We start from the raw sequence: 24,131 nt of genomic DNA on the forward strand, positions 1-24,131 counted from the left end.
TCTGTCCCCCATTATTAAAATAAATAGTTCTTAATACTATGCGCTATTTTACATTTATAATATACTGAGACATAACACAGCAGACCAATACAGGGATCCCCATTTCACACAGCCATTAGGTGCACTTTCTACCTCATGGAAGGCATACCTAAGCAAGCATTGTTCTAGAAAATTCTAGTCGCTCTCTGATTTCATGTCCAAATGACAACCCCATCTAACTTCCAGCTACATTAACTACAGGAGCTTTGTCACCAGATTGTTCCACCACCTTCTATTGACCTTAAATAAAAGTAAATGAAAGGTAAAAGAGGAAACATTTACACAGTACTACAGAACACAGTTGCTATATTACAGGTTGTTCTGCTTAGTAATAGTGTATTACTCTGTAGTTAGTAGGCTGTAGTGCACCTTAGGTTAACTCACCTCTTTTGTATTAGGAGAACTCCTTCACCTTTTAATTTACCAACCAAAGCAAGAAATCTTCTAAGATATTTATGATAATAAATATTCTTAATTTTTTGCCGACCAACCAGAAAATAATTTACACACTTGTGACCAACACATTATTAAATTTCTTTACAATTTATCTTAGATCCTTCTTTCCTCACAACATTTCTATAGGAACTGTGTCCCAACAATACAGAATAAACCAAACCTCCGAAAGGACATCCAGAGTATCAGAGGCATGCAAAAGAGAAACAGAATGAAAAAAACTGAAATCAGAGAGAAATTAACAAATTTATTTTAAATGCATAAGAAAACCATTATTTACAAAATTTATACATATGCACATAAAACATGTGAACAGCCTAAACTTTAGCAGTACGACGACCAGGTCCAGCCAGAGGTACATCCCTCTCATCCCAGAGAGTTACACCATCACAAGCACAAATACGTTTTGTATTTTCAAACAGGCCAGCAGAACGAGCAATAATTCCACATGCAATCCTGCAACAATTTACAGAAAATATCTATACAGTCTAATTAAAGTTACTTTCTCTTATTGCTAAAGTTCAAGTTTAATTGCAGTATAAATTATGGTTACTCCTTCCACTGCACAATTATCAAAACAGTTTGCCTGCTTGAGAGTTGTACATGAAAAAGTCGTCAGGTCCACTTGTTTTGTAAGCATAATAGCCTAGCATCACTGTGAATTTATTTTACGGGTGTGCAACATTTAATACTCCCTTCAATTATCAAAGTTCATCAGTTTTACAGTGTTCAATGCAACACACGCAATAACAATTTATTTACTGAAAATCAAGACTAAACAAAAATTCTTTAATTGACTAACGAGCACATTTCACTCGCAAAGTCTCATTAAGAACGAACAAAAATAGTTTATGACTAGCATGTTTTTCATTAAAAAAAAGAATCTACATCAGTTTCATATAGCTGTCAGTTCTTCTGGCAGGTTCACCTTAAGATGAACTCTCACAAAAGAGTACATTAGGATAAATACAGAGGCCTCCATCTGACAGAATGAAAAGATATGGATTTCGTTTAAGATAATTTGAGATCTTCTTCATCTTTATAATTAGAAGAAATATGAAAGCTGTTTCCTAGCCCAAAGTTCCTGAGTTCCTCATCTCTGGGCCGCCTTTTTTTTCTTTTTTTTTTTTTTTTTGTAACTTATTTAGAACTCATTTCTCTTTAGTTCATGACAACTGCTTGGAAAAGTAAGTCCAGTGCTATAGTACCAAAACACAAAAGTTCTTTCCACTGTCATCTAAAAATGCCCTCCAGCAAGACATTCATTAAATATATGCTTAGCCAGGATTCCAAAGTGGAATGAGAGCAGATAGGCATACAACACTCCACAATCATGGCAGTGGATAGTGTGCAAGAATTTATCATTCCCTTGTGTTAACACTGATCTGTTAAAGGCTTGAAAGAGAAAGTAGCTGAATGAAAACAATTTATAAAATCTGATGAGGATCCTGTAGGGTCTTAAGACATTAGTATGTGAAAAAGCAACTGAAACTACTACAACTCACATAATGATTTATATAAACTCATCTCTGAACTGATAGGATATCTGAATGTTGGCAGAATTATTCAATGTTCCTTTGTTTTGTAACATTTACAGCAGTTTCAACATTTCAGTTTACCATTCCTTTGTCCAACTTTTATTAAGATACAGACCAGTTTTCTGCAATAGGATTTTGCTATGGTAGTTACTTAAGATATTGCCCAACAGGCTTCTGGTAGGTAAATGTGTCAATTCGCACCTGCCTATATGTTACACGTTTTTCCATAGAAGAAAAGTAATTACAGTAAGAAATTGACATGTGAAATTTACAACTGGATATTTTGACTGGTAGCAATTATAATGCAGTATTTACAGAGACCTGTCTACTGTGGGAAAAGGTCCCCTGAACAAAAGCTTAACCTGAAAAAGATGTGAGACCCCTTTGATCAGATGGTTGGCAGCACAGACAATGATCACATTATAACAATTCTTATACAGAAGGGGGGGGGGGGGGGGAATAAAAAAGAGCAATTTCACTATTGTCCTCTCGAATCACATTCATCATGATATCCTGAAAAGACAATATAAAAATCTAAAGAATGAACACATGGCAATGTGAGTGGATGAATGTAGCAAAGCAAGAGACAAGATGTATGTGAAAGCCTGCAACTGAACCACATTAATCCAAATCAGCATAAAGTTAATCTCTTGAGTGGCCATGGTCTATACCTGCAATATTTGTTCAAAATTTGGAAGCAGCACTCAGAAATGTGAGACTGGGCAGGCTAATTCTGCAGCACTGATGGTAGATGTTCAGAAGAATGTCATTTTCAAGACATCTGTATGGCCTTCAAACGAACACTGAACAATAGCCCTCTATGAACAACTGCACATAACCTCACAAACAGAGATCTGTAACTTCCTTGCACAAATTCTTGCCAGTGATTTTCAATTCCCTATACCTAATAGATAGAAGTGTTTTTTCCATTGATAGATATGAAACTGGATGTGAAATGGATGCACATCTAAAGAAAGAACAATGATAAGGACAATACAATAATGTGTCCCTCACACAACAGTCCATAATAAATTTGGAAATGGTCCATAACATGAAAAAACTACAGGTCGCACGAAGTTCTTGTGACATGGTGTTTCCTTATTGTAATTGGTGGATGTTAAGATATATGTTAATTTATATTTAAATGTTGTCAATACTTATCTGTTTCTCACTGCTTCATTAGTTATTAAGACTGTGTAGAATTTAAGAGTAGGTTATATTTTGCTAATAAATGTATGCAGTATTGAAAACCTTTCTGGTAAGCACTATAATTTGGTAACTACTGTAATTGCTTGTCAGGCCCAGTAAATGTTGCTTTGAAATAGCTGAGACCAACCTTTACAAGTAACTTCAGTAACATGACTATGACTCTCACTACAGCACAAGCAGTGATGACTACCATAAAAGTGTTCTTTATCTATGGGTCCACAAGTTCTGTAAATTTCTTACAAGCACCCATTTTTCTGTGTAGTCTGTTCTTTTATTTGTAAGAAACTCTTATTAAGGACACCATCACATGCTGCTTTCACAACACACAAACGTATGGAATATAACCTATAGTGAGTATAACAATTTTTATTGTGCTGTAACTTGAAAATGCACGAAGGGGTAAATTTTACTAAATTATAAATAAATAAAGTGCTTACTTCAAAACAAAAGAACAGCTAACACACGAAAATGACTTCCTTTAAGAAACTACCAAAATACATATCAAATAAAAATATCCAGTGGTTACGATAAAATATCAACAAAATTAAAGTGTGCTCTTTTGAATTTAGTAACACCTTAAGTTGTTTCTGTAATCAGTCATTTTCCAATGAAATTCTAAATTGGCTGAAATATACTTCAGTTAAGCCACTGTATAAGAGATCCCTCCACACTATCTGTGCATGTGAGTAGCCTATGTTTGTGAAAGGGGGGGGGGGGGGGGGCACAAATAGTGTTAATTACAAGTACAGGTGATACACATCACTTATCCCTTGGCTGTTGCAGCAGGTAGCCATGTGTCATATGTCACTGACATTTATAGCAGGAGGAGGTTGGGGATGTGTGTTCTGATATTTAAATGGACACTGATGAGCCAAAATATTATGGGCACCTGTTTAATAGCATGTTCCAATTTTCAAACACAGTACAACAGAGGTTCTGCTTGACACGGATTCTACAGGTCCGTGACAGGATTCCAAAAGTATGTGACACCAGATGACTAGGCACAGGTAAAGCAATACCCACAAATTACAGGATGGTGGTTAACGGGCACGCAGCTGGCACCTGATGTGAGGGGAGAAGGAGAAAGAGGAGGAGGAGGAGGAACTTAAGGGAGTACAATCTTTTTTTTACACAGATGACTTCAAGCTGTATTTAGTATCCAAATTTACATAGTACACCATCTTGTCATAGCTACTACCGTAAGGAAAGGCAAACCTATGTTTCTAGCATTTGTAGACTTAGAGAAAGCTTTTGACAATGTTGACTGGAATACTCTCCTTCAAATTCTGAAGGTGGCAGGGGTAAAATACAGGGAGCAAAAGGCTAACACCGAACAGAAGTTGGTTCCAGCGTCGACGCTACCACATTGCCGGCTTCCGTGTAAACATTGTATGTTAGTGCGCGAATGCCTGCTGTTGTGTTGTGTTGTGTTGTGTTACCACCTCAACTACAGTTTTTGTTTGTTAAACAATGTCACCAAAATGATGTCGTTCACCAAGCGACAATCCTTTGTGCTGTGGATTGCCATTAAATAGTCAGGCTTTGGAATTGCTACAGAGGATGCGTGAGTTTTATGAGCAAGAAAAAGAATTTGTTTCTGTTTATGGGCATGCTTCGATTCCTGCCGATAAAGTTTTAGAGCGTATTTCGAAAACTCTAGGACTCAGTGAAAGAACAGTTATAAGGAAAGGGGTGCTACTTCAAGACTTACAAGACAGTGAAGTAAACAGTGTGGAAGAAAGCCCCTGTTGAAGAAAAAGTATGTTTTTAGTGTGGAAGAAAGCCCCTGTGGAAGAAACAGTCAGCTCGTACCATTTTCTTACACAAAATTGTAGGAAAGGACATATGGTTAGAAAAAACCTGGGTCAACGCTGGAGAATCTGTTGAGAAAGGCTTGACAGATGATACTCCGAATAGCAGCGGTCATCAGCCAACAGGAAGAGGATCCTGATTAATTGTGGCCCATACAGGATCTTCAAATGGCTTTGTGCCTGAAGGACTTCTAGTTTGTCAATTTAAAAAAAAAAAAAAAAAAAAAAAAAAAAAAAAAAAAAAAAAAAAAAAAACAGTGACTATCATGAGGATATGGACCACACACAGTTTATACAGTGATTAAAAAATTTGTTGCTCCAGGTTTAGTGTTCCGACAGCTTTTGTGATGGGCAATGCACCATACCATTCCGTGATTTTAGATAAAACTCCCACCACTAGTGACCGTAAAGAAACTATGCTGCAGACAGGAGCATGACAAAGCTGCTGTTATCTACATCTACATCTGCATCTACATCCATACTCCGCAAGCCACCTGACGGTGTGTGGCGGAGGGTACCTTGAGTACCTCTACCGGTTCTCCCTTCTATTCCAGTCTCGTATTGTTCGTGGAAAGAAGGATTGTCGGTATGCCTCTGTGTGGGCTCTAATCTCTCTAATTTTATCCACATGGTCTCTTCGCAAGATATACGTAGGAGCGAGCAATATACTGCTTGATTCTTTGGTGAAGGTATGTTCTCGAAACTTCAACAAAAGCCCCTACCGAGCTACTGTGTCTCTCCTGCAGAGTCTTCCACTGGAGTTTATCTATCATCTCTGTAACGCTTTCGTGATTACTAAATGATCCTGTAACGAAGCGCACTGCTCTCCGTTGGATCTTCTCTATCTCTTCTATCAACCCTATCTGGTACGGATCAAACACTCCTGAGCAGTATTCAAGCAGTGGGCGAACAAGCGTACTGTAACCTACTTCCTTTTTTTTCGGACTGCATTTCGTTAGGATTCTTCCAATGAATCTCAGTCTGGCATCTGCTTTACCGACGATCAACTTTATATGATCATTCCATTTTAAATCACTCCTAATGCGTATTCCCAGATAATTTATGGAATTAACTGCTTCCAGTTGCTGACCTGCTATATTGTAGGTAAATGATAAGGGATCTTTCTTTCTATGTATTCGCAGCACATTACACTTTTCTACATTGAGATTCAATTGCCATTCCCTGCACCATGCGTCAATTCGCAGCGGATCCTCCTGCAGTTCAGTACAATTTTCCATTGTTACACCCTCTCGATATACCACAGCATCATTCGCAAAAAACCTCAGTGAACTTCCGATGTCATCCACAAGGTCATTTATGTGTATTGCGAATAGCAACGGCCCTATGACAGTCCCCTGCGGCACACATGAAATCACTCTTACTTCAGAAGACTTCTCTCCATTGAGAATGACATGCTGCGTTCTGTTATCTAGGAACTCTTCAATCCAATCACACAATTGGTCTGATAGTCCATATGCTCTTACTTTGTTCATTAAACAACTGTGGGGAACTGTATCGAACGCCTTGCAGAAGAAAAGAAACACGGCATCTACCTGGGAACCCGTGTCTATGGCCCTCTGAGTCTCGTGGACGAATAGCGCGAGCTGGGTTTCACACGATCGTCTTTTTCGAAACCCATGCTGATTCCTACAGAGTAGATTTCTAGTCTCCAGAAAAGTCATTATACTCGAACATAATATGTGTTCCAAAATTCTACAACTGATAGACGTTAGAGATATTGGTCTATAGTTCTGCACATCTGTTTGACGTCCCTTTTTGAAAACGGGGATGACCTGTGCCCTTTTCCAATCCTTTGGAACGCTACGCTCTTCTAGAGACCTACGGTAAACCGCTGCAAGAAGGGGGCAAGTTCCTTCGTGTACTCTGTGTAAAATCAAACTGGTATCCCATCAGGTCCAGCGGCCTTTCCTCTTTTGAGCGATTTTAATTGTTTCTCTATCCCTCTGTCGTCTATTTCGATATCTACCATTTTGTCATCTGTGCGACAATCTAGAGAAGGAACTACAGTGCAGTCTTCCTCTGTGAAACAGCTTTGGAAAAAGACATTTAGTATTTCGGCCTTTAGTCTGTCATCCTCTGTTTCAGTACCATTTTGGTCACAGAGTGTCTGGACATTTTGTTTTGATCCACCTACCGCTTTGACATAAGACCAACATTTCTTAGGATTTTCTGCCAAGTCAGTACATAGAACTTTACTTTCGAATTCATTGAACGCCTCTCGCATAGCCCTCCTCACACTACATTTTGCTTCGCGTAATTTTTGTTTGTCTGCAAGGCTTTGGCTATGTTTATGTTTGCTGTGAAGTTTCCTTTGCTTATACTCGCTCGTGAAACAAAATAAGCCTGTGATGCCTAAACAAGTCGTAGATGAAATTGCAAGTGAACAGGGTCACTTGTCACTTGGTAAGTAGGCTACCACCTTATCACTACCATTTTAATCCAACTGAATTGGTTTGGAGTGAAGTCGAGGTGTACATTAGAAGTAACAACAAGACTTTTACTATAACAGAAGCGGAAAGACTGCTACATGAAGGTCTTGCTACTGTAGACGCTACCTCATGGAGGATAAATGTGGATCATGTTGCTAAACTGATACGAGAAGCACAGACTATAGACGGCATTATAAATGAGAACGAACAATTAATAATTTCTCTGGATGATGATGATGATGATGATGAAGATGATGAAAACAACGGTTCTGGCGCCGATTCGAATGAAAGTGAAGGAGAACTGGATGGAATAGTGCCATTGACATCGTAAATTGGTGAGTGCAAATGTATACAGAATTAATTCTTTTTCTCTCTGCAATCGGGTAGGCTATGCCTGTTTTGCTTTATTTCTTTTTATGAGTGTGGATAGCGTGTTATTTGGTATGCTTAGATTTACATAATTATATGACGTTTTACATGCAGCTATTACTGTAACGATTTGGAATGACTTTTCATAGATATTGTCATTAACTTTGGGTATTTTATTTCCCAGTTTCATATACTATCAAATGCTTGGTCTACGTCATCGTTCTCTCCATTGTTAGAATAACGTACTTTGTTGCACTTACGTATAAATGTTGATTGTAGCTTACATTTACAAAACGTACTTCTGAGTTGTGGACATGTGAGGTGGCAGCTATTGCAACCTTGCAATCGCAGTGTAGCCAACCACACGTGAGCTGTCAAGTGACATGTTTCACCGGCCCGGGTATACAGCTTTCATTGTCTCAGGAAGGGTTCTGTTATGTCGTTAGCAAGTGACAATAAGGATAGGATAAAGTACAAGTATATAATAGTTGACACTGCCTTGATCCAGCAGTAAATAAACCATGCTGATCAAGGCTACATGCAACAGTAGCTGAAGCACCAGTCAATAACCCGACACTACAACATGCTCACACACCTGAGAACATTTTAGTGAAACTGACAGTGTCTGTGGAAGTTTACACTCATATACATAAATATCTGACTTTTTTATTTAAAGATAATTACAACACATGTTGTCAACATACAGATTACACTTACTTTCTTCCCGCGTTGCCATCTTCTAATGATCCTGCATTATTTCCTCTTCCAAGATCATCTTCACAGTCGGTGACAGCAACAGATCGGCCAATTACATCAGACACTTTAAGTACAGAGTCAGTGAAACGAAACACAGCACGGCCTTCACTGTTAGCACTGATATTCCCTAGGTCACCAGCATGCTGAAACAGTAATATAATTTATATAAATAAACTAACTGAAAATCATTTGTGAAATGTATTATCCTTGTGCCTGAATTTATAGTTTATCTACTGCTATGTTAATGTATGTATGTTAGTGAGCTGCAATACCAAAGCCTAATTTCATACTCCTGCCTTGGCCGCAGATGGGAAAATAATTCCTGTTTATGAAGAAACTGGTGCTCACCAGGTGGAAACAGAAACACTGCCAGTGACAAGAACACAGACCACAATCAGTCAGCACACGCAAATTGATAACAGGGATGATAAAATAGAAACAGTCAAAACCAGTAATGTGCTAAATCACTCTCATTATCTAGTTGACAGTATTCTGGACAAATTAGAAAAATGGGTCAAGAAGGAGAAAGAAAATGCTACAGATAATAGCAAAAAACAAATTAACTGGTTTCAGTCAGGTGAGAACAAAGATGAAGTAAAGGCTTACATCTTCGACAATAATGGCAATCTGAAGACTAAAGTTTCGGTAGAGGAAGCAGTCAGTTTTGGAAGGTTTTGAGGAGGAGGAAGAGGAGGAGGAGGAGGAGGAGGAGGAGGAGGAGGGGGGGGGGGGGGGAGGGGGAGGAGTTGTTAGATGAAGGGGTAGTAATAATGACGAGGTCAGGGAACCTATTAGCTGTATTGACTTGCCCCAAACTGTAAGAGCAGATAACACTATTATAGACAGCAATGTTGTGCAGGGATGTAGAGTGGTGTAGCAAACAAAAATTGAGGAGGTTGTCAACTGCTTTGAATTAAAATTGGCGAACAAGTTGGAAAAGGCAGCTGCGAATGTAGAGTTGATGAACCTGTGAATCTGAGTGTAAATGTACTTGCAACTGAACAAAATTACTTTAGCTGGAAATGAATTGAAAAGGAATTATAAGAAGACTTTTATGAAGAACCTCTTCAGACTAGAATAACTCACTCTATTATAAAAACTAACATTTCAGCAGTAACAATGCGCTGTCTTCTTGATAGTAGTGGTGAAACAAGTGCTTTGTCCCAAGCATTTTTGATTCTATTCCTAATAAGAAAGAGCTAACTGCCATGAAAGTAAGTGGGGTTAAGAATAATACATGCTACTGAAAAAGTTTCTCGACCAGTACAGCTCAAAGCTTCGAAACAGACTGATATAGGTAACATAAGAATAGACCATCCTTTTTTAATTGTGCTCAGTTTAAATGTTGAAATGTTAATTGGCACAGATCTTTTAATGAAATATCAAGGAAAGATTGACTTTGATCAGAGCCATTTAGTATCAATTTTAACAGATTCTCGAGTGATTACAGAGCATTTCATTGGAACTTATGTGGGCAGCAGTAATGAAGCATGGGAACTGCCTATTAGAGTAATGAGGAATAAGGGATACTTGCAGGAAGATACTGAATTGGGAAATAATGTGCAAGATACTAATGTGGAAAAGAACTACATCCTCAAATAAATAAAGACTAAGGGACTATCAATAGATCAAATTTCTGATAAAAGAGCCTTGGAAACAAAAAGAAGGCATGATGCATAATCTCCCCCCCCCCCCCCCCACTAGTTTTAACACTGGTGAACTAGTGTTAGTCAAAACTAAAGAAAAACCTGAGAAAATTTCAGCAGAAACAAAGAAGTTTATGTATGTAGAATGAAATTTTCACTCTACAGTGGAGTGTGCGCTGATATGAAACTTCCTGGCAGATTAACAAGAAACAACCCCCACGCTGTGGCTAAGCCATGTCTCCGCGGTATCCTTTCTTTCAGGAGTGCTAGTTCTGCAAGGTTTGCAGGAGAGCTTCTGTAAAGTTTGGAAGGTAGGAGACGAGGTACTGGCAGAATTAAAGCTGTGAGGACGGGGCGTGAGTCGTGCTTGGGTAGCTCAGTTGGTAGAGCACTTGCCCGCGAAAGGCAAAGGTCCTGAGTTCGAGTCTCGGTCCGGCACACAGTTTTAATCGGCCAGGAAGTTTCAAGTTTATGTATGTTTATGAAGGACCATTCAGGATAATAGGTAAGGTTCATGCAAACACATACCATTCGGAATACCAGAAAAGTAAGAGAGAACTAGGCCTACGAAACATTGTAGATCTGAAGACTTTCATAACTGACTGTAATTAAGTTCTGTAGGGGATCTGTCACTCTTTGACGGATACAGAGTTTGGCATACTGTGTGGACCCAGCTGGATGAAACTTTATTTCCCTTTCAAGTTTCATTCTCTTCCTCTGTCTTATCTATAGTAGGTAAGGAATATATATGCCTTCATGTTGTACATATGCTATTAGTTTGTAATATCTTCATGTTGAATAAGAATGATACCCAAAAACAACTAAACCCAAATGATGACTTACAAGAGAATATGAGAGATAGTTTGCAATAGTGAATGCTAAGTGTTATAAAATAACAGTGGATAACATATGAGTACCAGCGACAGAAAAATAATGGCTAAAGTAAACAAATAATAAATGAGATCTACAAAAATGATCAGTAATAGTAAAATACAGATACTTTGTGTTAAGAGAAGCAATTGAAGTTGGAAATCCCTAAAATCTGAAACAATAAACTCTGCATACATTAATTATTTTCAGTTGGAAGTAAGATTGTCTGTAGGTAAGAGATGGTAATAAAATGGAGCCACTAGAGGCAAGCCAAACCATTTTGATATTAATTAAAGGAAATGGGTGGAAGTGGTGTGAGGATCACACCAAAAATATATCGTTGATAAAGAAACAATACCGTGTAACTGACAAATTGCCGATTTTTCGTTTTTCAGTCAGATGATGTCGTTGACCATACGCACATCTGCTCTTAATGCCATAATGACAAATTTTTAATTATTTACCATGAAAAAATTATCTAAAACAATACCGTGTATGTGACACAACAAATAAATAGATGGCAATACCGCGGAACTGTAGAGAATTAAATACCGCGTATTTACAATCTATGGATACTGTAAACAATACCACGTAAATAGAAAAGCACGCACAACCACAGCACATTGTTACTGCCTTATTACGTATTTAACAGTGCTCGAAACTGGTTCCATGCTTGTAGCTTCATTCGTGATAATGGACAGCGATATAAATGATCTTTTTACTGAAGAAGAAATTGTTTCTCAACTGAAATCAGCTTACGAAAGCGGAGAATCGTTCCTGAGAGTGACTGATAGCGGTAAGGAAATTGTTTTATTATTCACCTTTGAATGTTAGTAGCACAGCAAGTGTCTTATTGTGATATAAATCAAAACACCCCCACTTCACTCGTTCTGTGCTTTATTCATTTCTGCCAAAGATTTCTAGACTGTACATTTTCTTGTAGGATCTCCCGTAAATACAGAACAAACAACAGGCAAGAAAAGTCGTAACGCTGAAGTTACATTTACTGAAGAAGAAATAATTTCGTATATGGGGTTCTCAGTTACTGTTCCTGCAACATCTAATGACGCAGGTAAATTTTCTTGGGATTATTGTTAATAGTATTACTGATGCCGTTGCTCTCATAAATACATGAATTTGAGCTTCATCTTTGTCTGCTTAAATTAATATATAAATATTTTTCGATCTAGAAACTTCAGTGGCTAAATCCAACATGCTCAAAATGAAACCACAGTCACTGTTTCCACTAGAGACGGCAGTACTTCACACTCATTGCTATGTGATGGTGCTCATTGTTTGACAAACACTCTTGATAAATTATCGGAAGATCATGGGAGCAATAATGATGCTGACAGTGAAGGCCAAGAATTTTATGGTGACGTAAGCAGTGACAGGAAAAGGAAGTCTAAACAACATACTGAAGATTGGAAGAAAAATGCCAATAAAATTCTGAGAATGTGTGGACAGGCGTATATTGGATACAAAAGAAGTCGAATTGGTAAAATCACTCATGATACTCCAAGAGAGGTACGAAAATTAGGTCCAACATGTATTTCGAAGATGTGCCAAAAATCCGTTCAAAGGAGGTTTCATCAGTTTTCTGCTGATGATAGGCAGGCAGTATTTAACACAGTTTGGGAAACAATGTCATGGGATCAGAGAAAGGTTTACATTATCAACCTTGTGGACGTAATTCCAACCAAACATCCAGGGAAGAACACTGGCGAATCCAGGAGCAAAGGGATGCTCATTTATCATTTGAAAAATGAGCTGGGGAAACATAAAGTATGCAGAAAGATGTTTCTCAATACTCTTGGGATTAAAGAATGGACAGTCCGATATTGGCTGGGTAATTCCACACATGGGATGAGTCCTGATACAGAATCATCACAATCTCGAATCAAACAGACGAAGAAGAAAGATGAGAAAACCTTCATGAAAGAATTCCTGGACACTCTTCCGAAACTTCCATCACATTAATGCAGGAAATGCTCCTCGAAGTTGTACCTTGAGCATATTCTACAATCCAAACAACAGCTGTATGGACTCTATGTGGAAAAATGTCATGCGGGGAAGGTTTCACCATCAAGTCGGGCTACCTTTACCTTGATTTTAGAAGATGGTAACATTAGCTTATTTTCCCACAAGAAAGACAAGTGCGACTTGTGTTGTAGTTACAGGCTTGGTAACTTGAGTGAAGACGTGTGGAAGCAACACACAGAACGGAAAGAGCAGGCAAGGATGCAAAAAGATGCTGACAAGAAAGAAGCCCAGCAGAAGCTCTGCTCAGTGTACACCATGGACTTACAGGCCGTGAAAATAGCTCCATTTTTAAGTGCAAGTGCAGTTTACTATAAAACAAAGTTGGCTGTTCACAACTTTACAATGTATAATTTAGAAAGTCATGATGCAGTATGTTACCGGTTCGATGAAACGCAAGGTGATTTGGTTGCATCATGTTTTGCCTCATGCATCGTGGACACTCTATCCAGAATGATTAAGGAAAATCCCATTCAAGTCATTCTGTATTCTGACGGCTCCACGTATCAGAACGGAAATGTGATATCAAATGCTCTTTTAAGATTAGCAATTGATACTGGAATATTGATTACACAAAAGTTTTTGGAGAAAGGCCATACTCAGATAGAATGTGACTCAGTTCACAGTTCCATTGAGTGCAAGCTTAAAGGACGTGAAGTTACACTTCCTAGCCAATATGCTATGATATCTAAAGAAGTGAGAAAAAAGGCACAGCCATACGAAGTCCATTTCCTAGATTATTCCTTTTTCATCAACTATGCAGAGAAAAGTTTGTGGCTGTACGACTCAATTAGGCCTGGAAGAGCTGTAAAAAATGAGCCTACAGTTACCGATCTGAGGGCGTTACAGTACCGTCCAAATGGTATTATTTACTACAAGTGCTCTTTCAACGAGGTGTGGCAAGAATTACTGAAGCATCCAAGGAAAATTCTTGGAGATGTTTGCTTCCCGAAACTATACAAGGAAAGACGGAAAATCAAGAAATCCAAATGGGATCATTTACAACAACATAAATCTGTTCTTCCTAAAGATTGTAATAGTTATTATGACAACATTCCCTATGAATGAAAATTATCACAGAGGTAACTGTGTAATGAGTATCAGTGCAGTGTAATTCTCTGTTGGTGCTTTGAGTGACGTTTAGGATTTTTCTTGAAGAAATGTGCAGACATTATCGCAACTATGTAAACAGTATATTTATTTAAAATGTTTCTATGAAATCTTTCAATAAAAATGATTAATGCTCCAAAATGTGTTCTTACTAGCTTTCTCAGCACCAAATACCAACATAAATGTGTCAAGTCGTGCCGGGAGACTGACAAACAAATACCGCGTAAGTAGCAGATCATGGCATAAATACCAAGACAATTCCACGTATGTGACGTAATTAAGCTTTCTAAAGCATATTTTTCTTTTGTTTCACATTTTTATTTGATCCAATATTTCCTTGTAGTGCAACAATGCAAATTAAGCGCTGCTGTGTAATGTATTAGGTATTTTAGACAGTTTTTTGTCTCTCATGTAAAATTCTTATTTTGCTACTCACGCGGTATTGTTTCTTCACTGACGATATGTAAATAATGAGGTCAGTAGGTTGATGAAGATGAAAGAGAGAAACAAGTGTCAAAATATAAGGATAAATGAAAATAGGGAGAAAGAGGAGTAATGAAACAGTAGGCTGACATATATGGTAAAATGGTGGAAAATTCGTGAGTAATTCCCTTACATCTCGTAAAAAGGTTGAGAAACATGTAATTCTGGTTGGTTGGTTGGTTGGTTTGGGGAAGGAGACCAGACAGCGAGGTCATCGGTTTCATCGGATTAGGGAAGGACGGGGAAGGAAGTCGGCCGTGCCCTTTGAAAGGAACCATCCCGGCATTTGCCTGGAGCTATTTAGGGAAATCACGGAAAACCTAAATCAGGATGGCTGGACGCGAGATTGAACCGTCGTCCTCCCGAATGCGAGTCAAGTGTCTAACCACTGCGCCACCTCGCTCGGTAATTCTGCTCAAGGCAGAGGGTCTTAACAGATCAATATAGACACATACGGACAATAACACAAGTGCAGATTGCAGAGTTTTGGTATGTTATAACAAAAACAGGTTTTTCATTATGTGTGTGACAAAGCAAAGTAACTGCTGTCAAATGAAATAAATTTTTTAGTATGCTGATCTGTACGATAATTGAGCCATATGAAGATAGAGTTTACAAAAGTTCCTCAATTTTCTGAGTAAAGCAACATCTAAGGCAATGAAGTAAATTGCAAACTATCCCAAAATGTAACTTATTTTAAAAACCTATGTTGACTTTCAGAGCATACTAGCTATGGTTTAGAAAAAAAAATATTTTGCAAAGTTCATGATTCAACCTTAAAAATGGAGCAACTAGTAAAATTGAGCTAGAATAATGTCACGATTTTATGAAGTAGCAATTGCCAATAATCATTTTGAAAAAATTGACAAGTTGATCATAGTTTTCCAAATAATAAATTTAAAAAAAAAAAAGAAAAATTGTTTCTGATAACTTCTCTAGTGTTTATTTAAACTATAAAAGGAAAATTGAATACAGAATGTCTTTTGTCCTCCCTTAGATGTAAGATGAGGACAGAAGCTTAGGCTATGTTATCTGTTTCTCAGGGGCACGGAGGCTTCTTGAAAAGCAGCCTGCAAGTTGTATGGAGAAAGAAGCAAGGACACCAACCACAGTAACTCCCCCCTTTTCCTTTTCGTAATAGATTATCATGAAGACTGCCATACATAGTGACTTCCCACACTCTATCTTTAATGTTTTAAAGAAAGTGGTTCACAAGGACATGCCCCATAGCATCCACGGTTGTGGTTAAATGAGTGAGTACTGAAAAGTGAAATGTTTGTGTGTGTTTCTCTTTCAGGTAAAGACTGAACACTGTAAATCACAAGATTATTTTTGTAATAATCTAAAATTTTATTTCATGTTTCTATGTTATTTTATGCACATGATTTGTAAATGCTTAACTTTGTGGGCCTAGTATTAAGAAAAAATTAGGTAAAAGCAGTTCCATTTAAAAGAGCTACAGTAACATCCCTGGTTTCTAACGTTTAATTTTGTTCACAAATAAATGTTTTCACAAAAATAAACAGGGGGTGATGTAGCAAAACAAGAGCTGTATCATTGTGTGAGATGCAGAGGCGAGTGTGTGTGCCAGGACTTATCCCCAGTTCACTACTACCAGTGCCATGTCATCATAATGTGCTTGTGTGTAATAGACAAAGGATCGCACCATAATCCAAGAATGAAATTAAAAATTTAAGTAAGTTTCCCAGACTTTGACAGTGTATGCTTCAGTATATTAATGTTAACATTGTTAAGTCTCAGAATGGTCTAATGAATATGTTCCGCTAAATACATTATTTTAAGAAAAAAATAAGTGGCACTAAATAATGATGCTAGAAAGCTAACAATTGTTCAGAATGTGCAAATGTATATCACAATTGAAAGTTACAAGTCTCAATTTGATTGGGGCAACATTTTGGCCAAAATCGGCATCTTTAGGAAAATCTGAAGGCGTTAAATATTAGACTCAGAAACATGAAAATTCGTAAATAGCCTCAGTTTCATATAAGAACATTAACTTTGTGACTCCATTAAGCTACCTCTATTAGTTTTCAAGTTATTTACTAAAAACCAAATTTGGAACAAAAAGTCTTTAGTCATAATAGATTAAGTATCATCTGTATTTTTATAGAAAATTCTAATTACAGCAGTTGATTACACTCATGAAATAACACAGCTGTACCAAATTCGAGTCATGTCAGTCAAACGCCTGCATATGCTGTACCTCAGACGACGTCACAGCCAGATAGCTATCAAAAAGGTAGGAAGTGAACTTGCGACGACTGTATACCGTCCTTGATCACTTAGATTTCATGGCTGTAACTGTTTGTGTGCCGCCCATAATGTTGATAAAACTGTGTGGCAATTGGTGAGATTACTTTCCACTTTCAAGGCATGCAATTAACTTTGATGATTCAAAGTCACAGTGATAGACCACTTTACTTGGAACTTCCTGTAGAGGTCATCTCTGAACTGTTAATAGTGGTGTTTGTGATACGGACATTATTATTGTTATTATTATTATTCCCAGGAATATTATTATATTATGTGTATATGAATTTTTACTCAATGTATTAATCAGTTACAACTCAAAACTTTTATTTATAGTTATAGTTCCTGATCCTACTGAGTAAACATCAAATAGGTACATTTTCTTTAAGTGAGTATGAAGAATAATGTGGACTTGCAGACTGGAAATTATGGTCAGTATGTTTTTAGGCTCTTGCAAACGGCGAAAAGATAATACCCGCAATCTCTGTCTTTCTTGTCCCAATACATTCAAGCTCACATGTTATAAGGTCAGCATCAGCAAAACACATTGTTCTTATAATTGACAAGATCAGAAGTGTTTACATTATCAAAGAAGAACTATCCTGAGAGTGATATAACATCTTTGCTATTAAGTGCATTTCGGATGCAGTCTCAGTATTTTGTAAAGTTCGTGTTGTGTCAGCCTGTTTGGCAGCCACTGGAAGAAGTGTTGACTACAGCAAACACATTCAAAGCCACTCTGATATGTAATTACAACAGGTTCAGGAAGTAGCATCAATAAATCAAAGCTAAAGTCATCTATAAGTGCAGGCCCTTGGCATTGTCTACTATACTGAATGCCATGGAGTTATATCATATTGCAACTACTATTTAACATACAACTGCTGTGAATGTCTGTGCAAGTGCCTCCAATAGGCCAATGCATTTATTCTTAGATTGAGCAGTAGTAGTAGCAGGCAATCATGTTCATATTAAATTATCATTAACATTTGTATGGCACCAAGTTACACCTAATAATGCACAGTAAGCTATTGTTTACCAGTTTTAACACTGCATAAGACACTCCAGATCATACAACTTTGATGATAGGAACTCACCTAGGATGGTTATACCTATGAAACAAATTACCACAGGACCAAATGCAGCTTTTGAAACTGAAGATGATGTATATTTTGCTTTAGACATAGACAATTGTACAAGTGTACGAGATTTCCCAGTGGATGTGTTCATCTTCCCCCAACAATAACACAGTCTTGTGGAAAGTGTTTGTACATAGCGGATGGCCACGTTCAAAGTGATAGGTGTTTGACACAGCCCCCAGACAGTTGTTTTATGTGCAACAGAATCTCAAGTAGAATATCTTCTTGTACCATCAATCACCCACGGATGGATGTCAAAGATTAATTACTGCCAACACTGACAAAGTTCTCTGTTTATTATATCTAAGTCACTAGGATGTAATACAGATGAAGTAACTGCTCTACCTTTATTGCTACTTGCTTTGAATCGAGGACGATATCACGCATCTTCCCTGAAGTTGTGATGTTTGTACGAGGCATCCAGTTTACTTCAGTGATTTCTCTAAGAACTCTATGCCAGCCACATGATTACAAATCTTATCAAAGCCCCTGGCACTGACAAGGAAATGGTGATGCAGAAAGCATGGTTCGGACTTCTATGAAACACACGCTCAAGACTATTCAGCAGCATCAGAAGATAGCAGGTTAAAAATTTTTATGAGAGTGTACTAAGCCATTTAAATTGGCAGTAGAAGCCTGGCTGAAATTTCACACGGCCATCAACCATGGACCTTACATCAACCACGGACCCTACTGAAAACATTTTGCCTCTAAAAACACAGGAGGGTAATGTGCTATCACACCAAGTTCCAGCCTAGAGATTCAATGATAATTTATTCCTTAGAAACCCAAGGAACATGGGTGATGGGAACTTACAAGGATATATGGCATTTGGATGATAGATGGCCAGACATGGTTGGTGATGGCCACCTAACAAGTAACACCAAAATTTCAGTACACCCAACAATGTGAAATCTGTTTTAGTCACAGAAAATACAGGTACACTCTACAAATGGAGCTGTACTACTTTACCCAGAACATAACTAGTAGACCCCCATTCAGCCTTTTTGTCCATTTTCAGCTAAGAGCAACCTGGCCATACCTGGTTGTGTACATTCAAGTTTCACCATCAGAACAGTACTTCCTTCAATGCTATTTCACTTACAATCTTCCTATCATCCAGCAGCAGTCATCATGCCACAAAATTATTTTTGAACATTCAGTCTACTACTTCAGTTACAAGCCACATTTCAGTGTACTATTTATTGCTATGACAATGATATCAGAAAAGCTACAAAACAGTTAGGTAGCTGAAACAGCTGAGGGCTACTAAGGTGGAATCTTTACAAGCAACTGACAGCTCATTCATCACAAAAATGTAGCACTGGGCTACACCTCAGGTATGAACTTGAACTCACAACAAACACATCTTGTGTGTGTGTGTGTGTGTGTGTGTGTGTGTGTGTGTGTGCGCGTGCGCGTGTGTGTGTCTAGTGTTTCCATCTGTCTAGAACCTCTTGACCCACATCCACCCCCTCCGGATGTCTGAGTTTCTCTTTGCCTGTCTATGTAAATGTCCTGGGAAAAATCATGATATAGAAGGCATATTTTAATAATTGTAATTAACGTTTTGTTATTTACAAGCTGATATCATCAAAAAATCTTAAAACAATCATTGGAAGAATTTTTTTCTAAAATGTGGACATAAAAGCATTTCAGAAGAGGACAAAGGGGTGGGGAGGGGGAGGATAAAAAGGGGGAGAGGTGAGAGGTGGAAGGCAGAAGTGGGGGGAGAGGGGGGGGGGGGGAGCTTTCAAACAGGAATCAATGGCAATTTTTAAGTATGAACTGAACAAGACAGCATTGTTGAAAAATCTCTGTAAACATTTGTTAACAACAAACAAAAAGCATGCAGTATGCTCAAATACTGTATATTGCTCTCATTGAAACTTGGGCCATGGATGCAAAACTGTTGCCAGAAGCTACCATGGCTGTCTTTTTACTGTATTCCTGTGGATAATGCTGAGTAAAATAAATAAAGAAATGTCAAAGAAGTACGTCATATCAAGATTATTAGAGGCCTACAATCAAATTGGCCAAGGATTTGGTAAGAAAGCTGAGGAGATGCAGAGCCTCAAGGAAGAATGAGATACCACGGCCTGTATATAGCCCCATTAATTTCCTGTCCTCTCCTGAAAGCAGTGTCAAGATTATTAAGGACCTATGATTAAACCAGCCAAGGCTTTGGTAAGGAAGCTGAGGATATGCAGTGCCTCAAAGAAGAATGAGATCTCAAGGCCTGTATACAGCTCAATTAATTCCCTGGCCTCTCCTGAATGCACTAGTGTTTACTTTACAAATATGTGTTGTGAGGCTGAATGACATGTCAACCTCCCTCCATGTTCCATGTGGGTAGATAACTTTCATTGCCCAGCCAATTTGGGTGGTCTCTGGGACTGAGGCAGTAAACAGATCATGTAGTGACTTGTCAGTTTCTCAGTCTCGAAATGGTGCATGTCTGCCAACCACAGAAGGAATCTGGGCAGTAAATGACGCAATTGGATATTCAGCACATAAGCAATGAACAACGTCATATAGTTATGAAGCATTTATTAACAAATCTATCAACAGTTGCAGTACACATATTTGGCGACTAGTTACAAACCAACTGGTTAATTTTCAAGTCTGGCCTGCTGAGGCTGCACTGAAAGTACCTGATCTTAATAATTAGCAATTCTCTTTCAACCCCATAGCTCATTAAATCTGTGCAGAAAATATTGGCTACATCCAATATTGTTTTACATAATAGAACACTGCAGGAAGTATATCCACAATAAACAGCATGATGTACTTTAATTGCTATCAACAACATCTGGCATCCTTATATTTGCTCATACTAAAATAACTCTCAGAGGATTAGTAATGCAGCAGTTACTGTGGCTGTCTTAGCTGCAGAAACTCTTTGGATTCAGCAGCTATTGGAGATGGAATATTGGCAGACCACCATATATAAACTTTATGGAAGGCAAGCATTACAACATTGCATTTGGATATCAGTTCCTGATTCATACCTAACAGGTTGACTCAATTACAGCAGTGTTCAATACATTCAGTGTCTCACATTTAATTTTGTTATGTGTGGCATTCTACTGCCTTACAACATGATGGCATGATTAATTAAGTAGACAATCAAATTTTCTGAACAGAGGATAAATGGGAATCTCTTATGGAAGATGCTCATATGTGACCAACTACTTCTACAATCAAAATACTGTCCACCACTGGCCTGTTTCACTTTGTATACTTTTACTGGGCAATTTGAAATGATGTATTATTTCATGGTAGACACAATTCAAACACCAAGAATATTTTTAGTTTAAAGTTGTGTCATCTTCCACACACAATGTTAATTCACAAAGTTCATGTAAGGCACAATTTAACAAGCTATGGATTCTTAAGCTGGTAATCACAAGCACAAGAGATTTGCTTTTCACAGCACACATTAATTCGACACAGATAAATGTAACTATTCAATGAACACAGAGCAGAGAAACAATATATGTATGGCAAGCATATACCCTACTGCACAGAAAATAGTAAATCATTCAGCAAAATACAGTTTCAACTGACATCCTCAAGAATTGTGGTCAGTGAGAAACTTTTTACTGTTATGGTTACTATTATTTCATTATTATGCATTAAACATAGCTATGTACTGTATAATTGTGTGCCAGTGTTACAGTGGTCCTATGGAATAGAAATAAAACACAAAATATTGCTCCTCATGAGACTAAGCATGTACTGTTAGTGATAACTGTCTTCAAAGCCACTGTTCAAGATGCCTGGTTTTCTAAATAAGCTTGATAGTGTGGCATGATGTACAGCAATCATATCTGGCAACATAGTTTGTAATTCTGAAATCTGCCTGGATCCCAGATGTAGTAAGGATTGAAAATGTCCAATCAAGTTGAAACCCAGATACGTGAGGGTACATTTGATGCAGGTGAGATTTGACAGGTAACCAATACATTGCATTCTAGCACATATTTCATATCAACATTATTCATTTATCTTATTCATGACACAGTCTCCCCCCCCCCTTCTGTGTCAAACTACAGTCTGATTGCTGTATATTGCTAATGCCATTTCCTCTATCCTTTCCTCTAATCGACCACAAGACCTTGTCTTGGCAGTCAGTCTCATTATATGCATTGCATGCCTTTTGAAGCAGGTCATACAAAAGCACACATATTATGCACAAAAGAATTATTAAAGCAATGTAAATAGACACTTCTCTCTACTAGTATCAAAAAAATGTTATTCCAGGCCTCATAATGTTACTTGTTCTCTGTCTCTACAGTGCCTGACAAAAGTGAAGCACCCAGAAGACAGAATCAGTTGTCAATGTAACTTTGTAAATGTACACTTCACCAGTGCACATGTAGGTGATCAGAGCTGTAATTTTCTGTGACAGGCAGAACAGCCACTAGAGTGCATTAGTTTTGTCAAAATGATGGAGAATAAGGGGTGTGAGCTGTGTCAAATGTTGTGTGATAGCTGAAGGACATGGAGATGTTGCATTCTCATGTAGACAGCTTCATCAGCACCTGACAGAGTTTGGCATGTGCCTCATTGTCAGTCTCCAATTGGTTGGCTGTTAGACTCATGCAATATTCAGATTTGTGGGACATTTGGATGTGACAGTGGTCAGATGATGGACTGCATGGGAACATGAGGGCAGGCAAACTCATCATCAAGGTTCTGGTCTACTACGTCTATATTGTGCATTAAGCAAATCATAATGTCTTCACATCTGCACCTGTCATCCAAGAACAAGGAATGGACCTCTTGAAACCTTCTGACTCACCTCACGCCATTGGTTGGAGACTGGCAGCAGTTGGACTAGGGAATTCCCATCCAATGCAAAGAGTACCATTAAGACTAAACTGTGTTTGGAGTGGTACCATGACCAGAAAGTACATACTGACGACGAATGGTGTCACACTATGTTCAGCGATTAATCGTGGTTCTGACTACCCTGGATGACAATCACTGGCACGTATGGCAGCAAACTGGGAAGAGGTCCTATTTTTCCAATGTTTTGGAGAGGCACAGCAGTGTTACTCCTGGTGTCACGGTGTAGGGAGTCATCGGATATGACTTCAGGTCACGACTTGTAGCGATTGAGGGAACTCTGATGACACAATGGTACATCATGAACATCCTGCGTCCTCTTGTGTTACCTTTCATGTGACAGTATTGTGGTACCATTTTTCAATGCTCTTTCACAAATGAAGTGTGTATATGAACTGTCTGTGAGAGGTTGAGGTACTCCTACTGCCAGCGAGATTTCCAGATCTGTTCCTGATAGAACGTGTGTGAGATTAACTCGAAGTCAAATTTGTCCCAGTATCTAGTACAGGGGCGGGCAGGAATCCTGCACGTGTGCGATGCACTTGCACGTGTGCAGTTAACAGGTGTTCTGCGTGCACAAAGGGGCAAGCTGGCCACCCGCTTCTCTCCACTCCCCACCATACCGTCTCTCGGCTTCTTCCTCTGTAATGCGTTTTGTTTCCTGGCCTGCTTTATTGAATGAAGGAATAAGGTTAGTAGGAGTGCTTGAAAGAAATGGTTCAAATGGCTCTGAGCACTGTGGGACTTAACATCTGAGGTCATCAGTCCCCTAGAACTTAGAACTACTTAAACCTAACTAACCTAAGGACATCACACACATCCATGCCCGAGGCAGGATTCGAACCTGTGACCGTAGCAGTCACGCGGTTCTGGACTGCAGTGCCTAGAACCGCACGGCCACCGCGGCTGGCTGCTTGAAAGAAATCGTGGTTTGAAAGAGTACCTATTACCTACAATACGTTTTATTTAATTATAACAGGTGGAGTTTACAATACGTTTAATGTCTGGAACAAAATTTCTACATACAGACAAACGCAAACAGTTACGTAAATTTTCATTACTGATATTTGCTCTTAACCGAGACTTATTAATT

The 24,131-nt window shown here is 38.3% G+C and overlaps 1 protein-coding gene across 1 annotated transcript in view; it reads right to left on the reverse strand.

Annotated features, from left to right (window-relative positions):
• Positions 1-719: 719 nt before the first annotated feature.
• Positions 720-24,131, reverse strand: part of LOC126249736 (copper chaperone for superoxide dismutase) — a 96,558-nt gene continuing 73,146 nt past the window's right edge. Inside the window, exons 5-6 of the mRNA XM_049951414.1 lie at positions 8,587-8,768; positions 720-948 (exon numbers count right to left, since the gene is read on the reverse strand). Of these exons, the coding sequence (XP_049807371.1) occupies positions 810-948; positions 8,587-8,768 (321 nt within the window). The 3' untranslated portion in view covers positions 720-809. The remainder of the gene's footprint in view (positions 949-8,586; positions 8,769-24,131) is intronic.

This window comes from Schistocerca nitens, chromosome 3 (assembly GCF_023898315.1).
Source record: "Schistocerca nitens isolate TAMUIC-IGC-003100 chromosome 3, iqSchNite1.1, whole genome shotgun sequence".
Lineage (NCBI taxonomy): Eukaryota > Metazoa > Arthropoda > Insecta > Orthoptera > Acrididae > Schistocerca > Schistocerca nitens.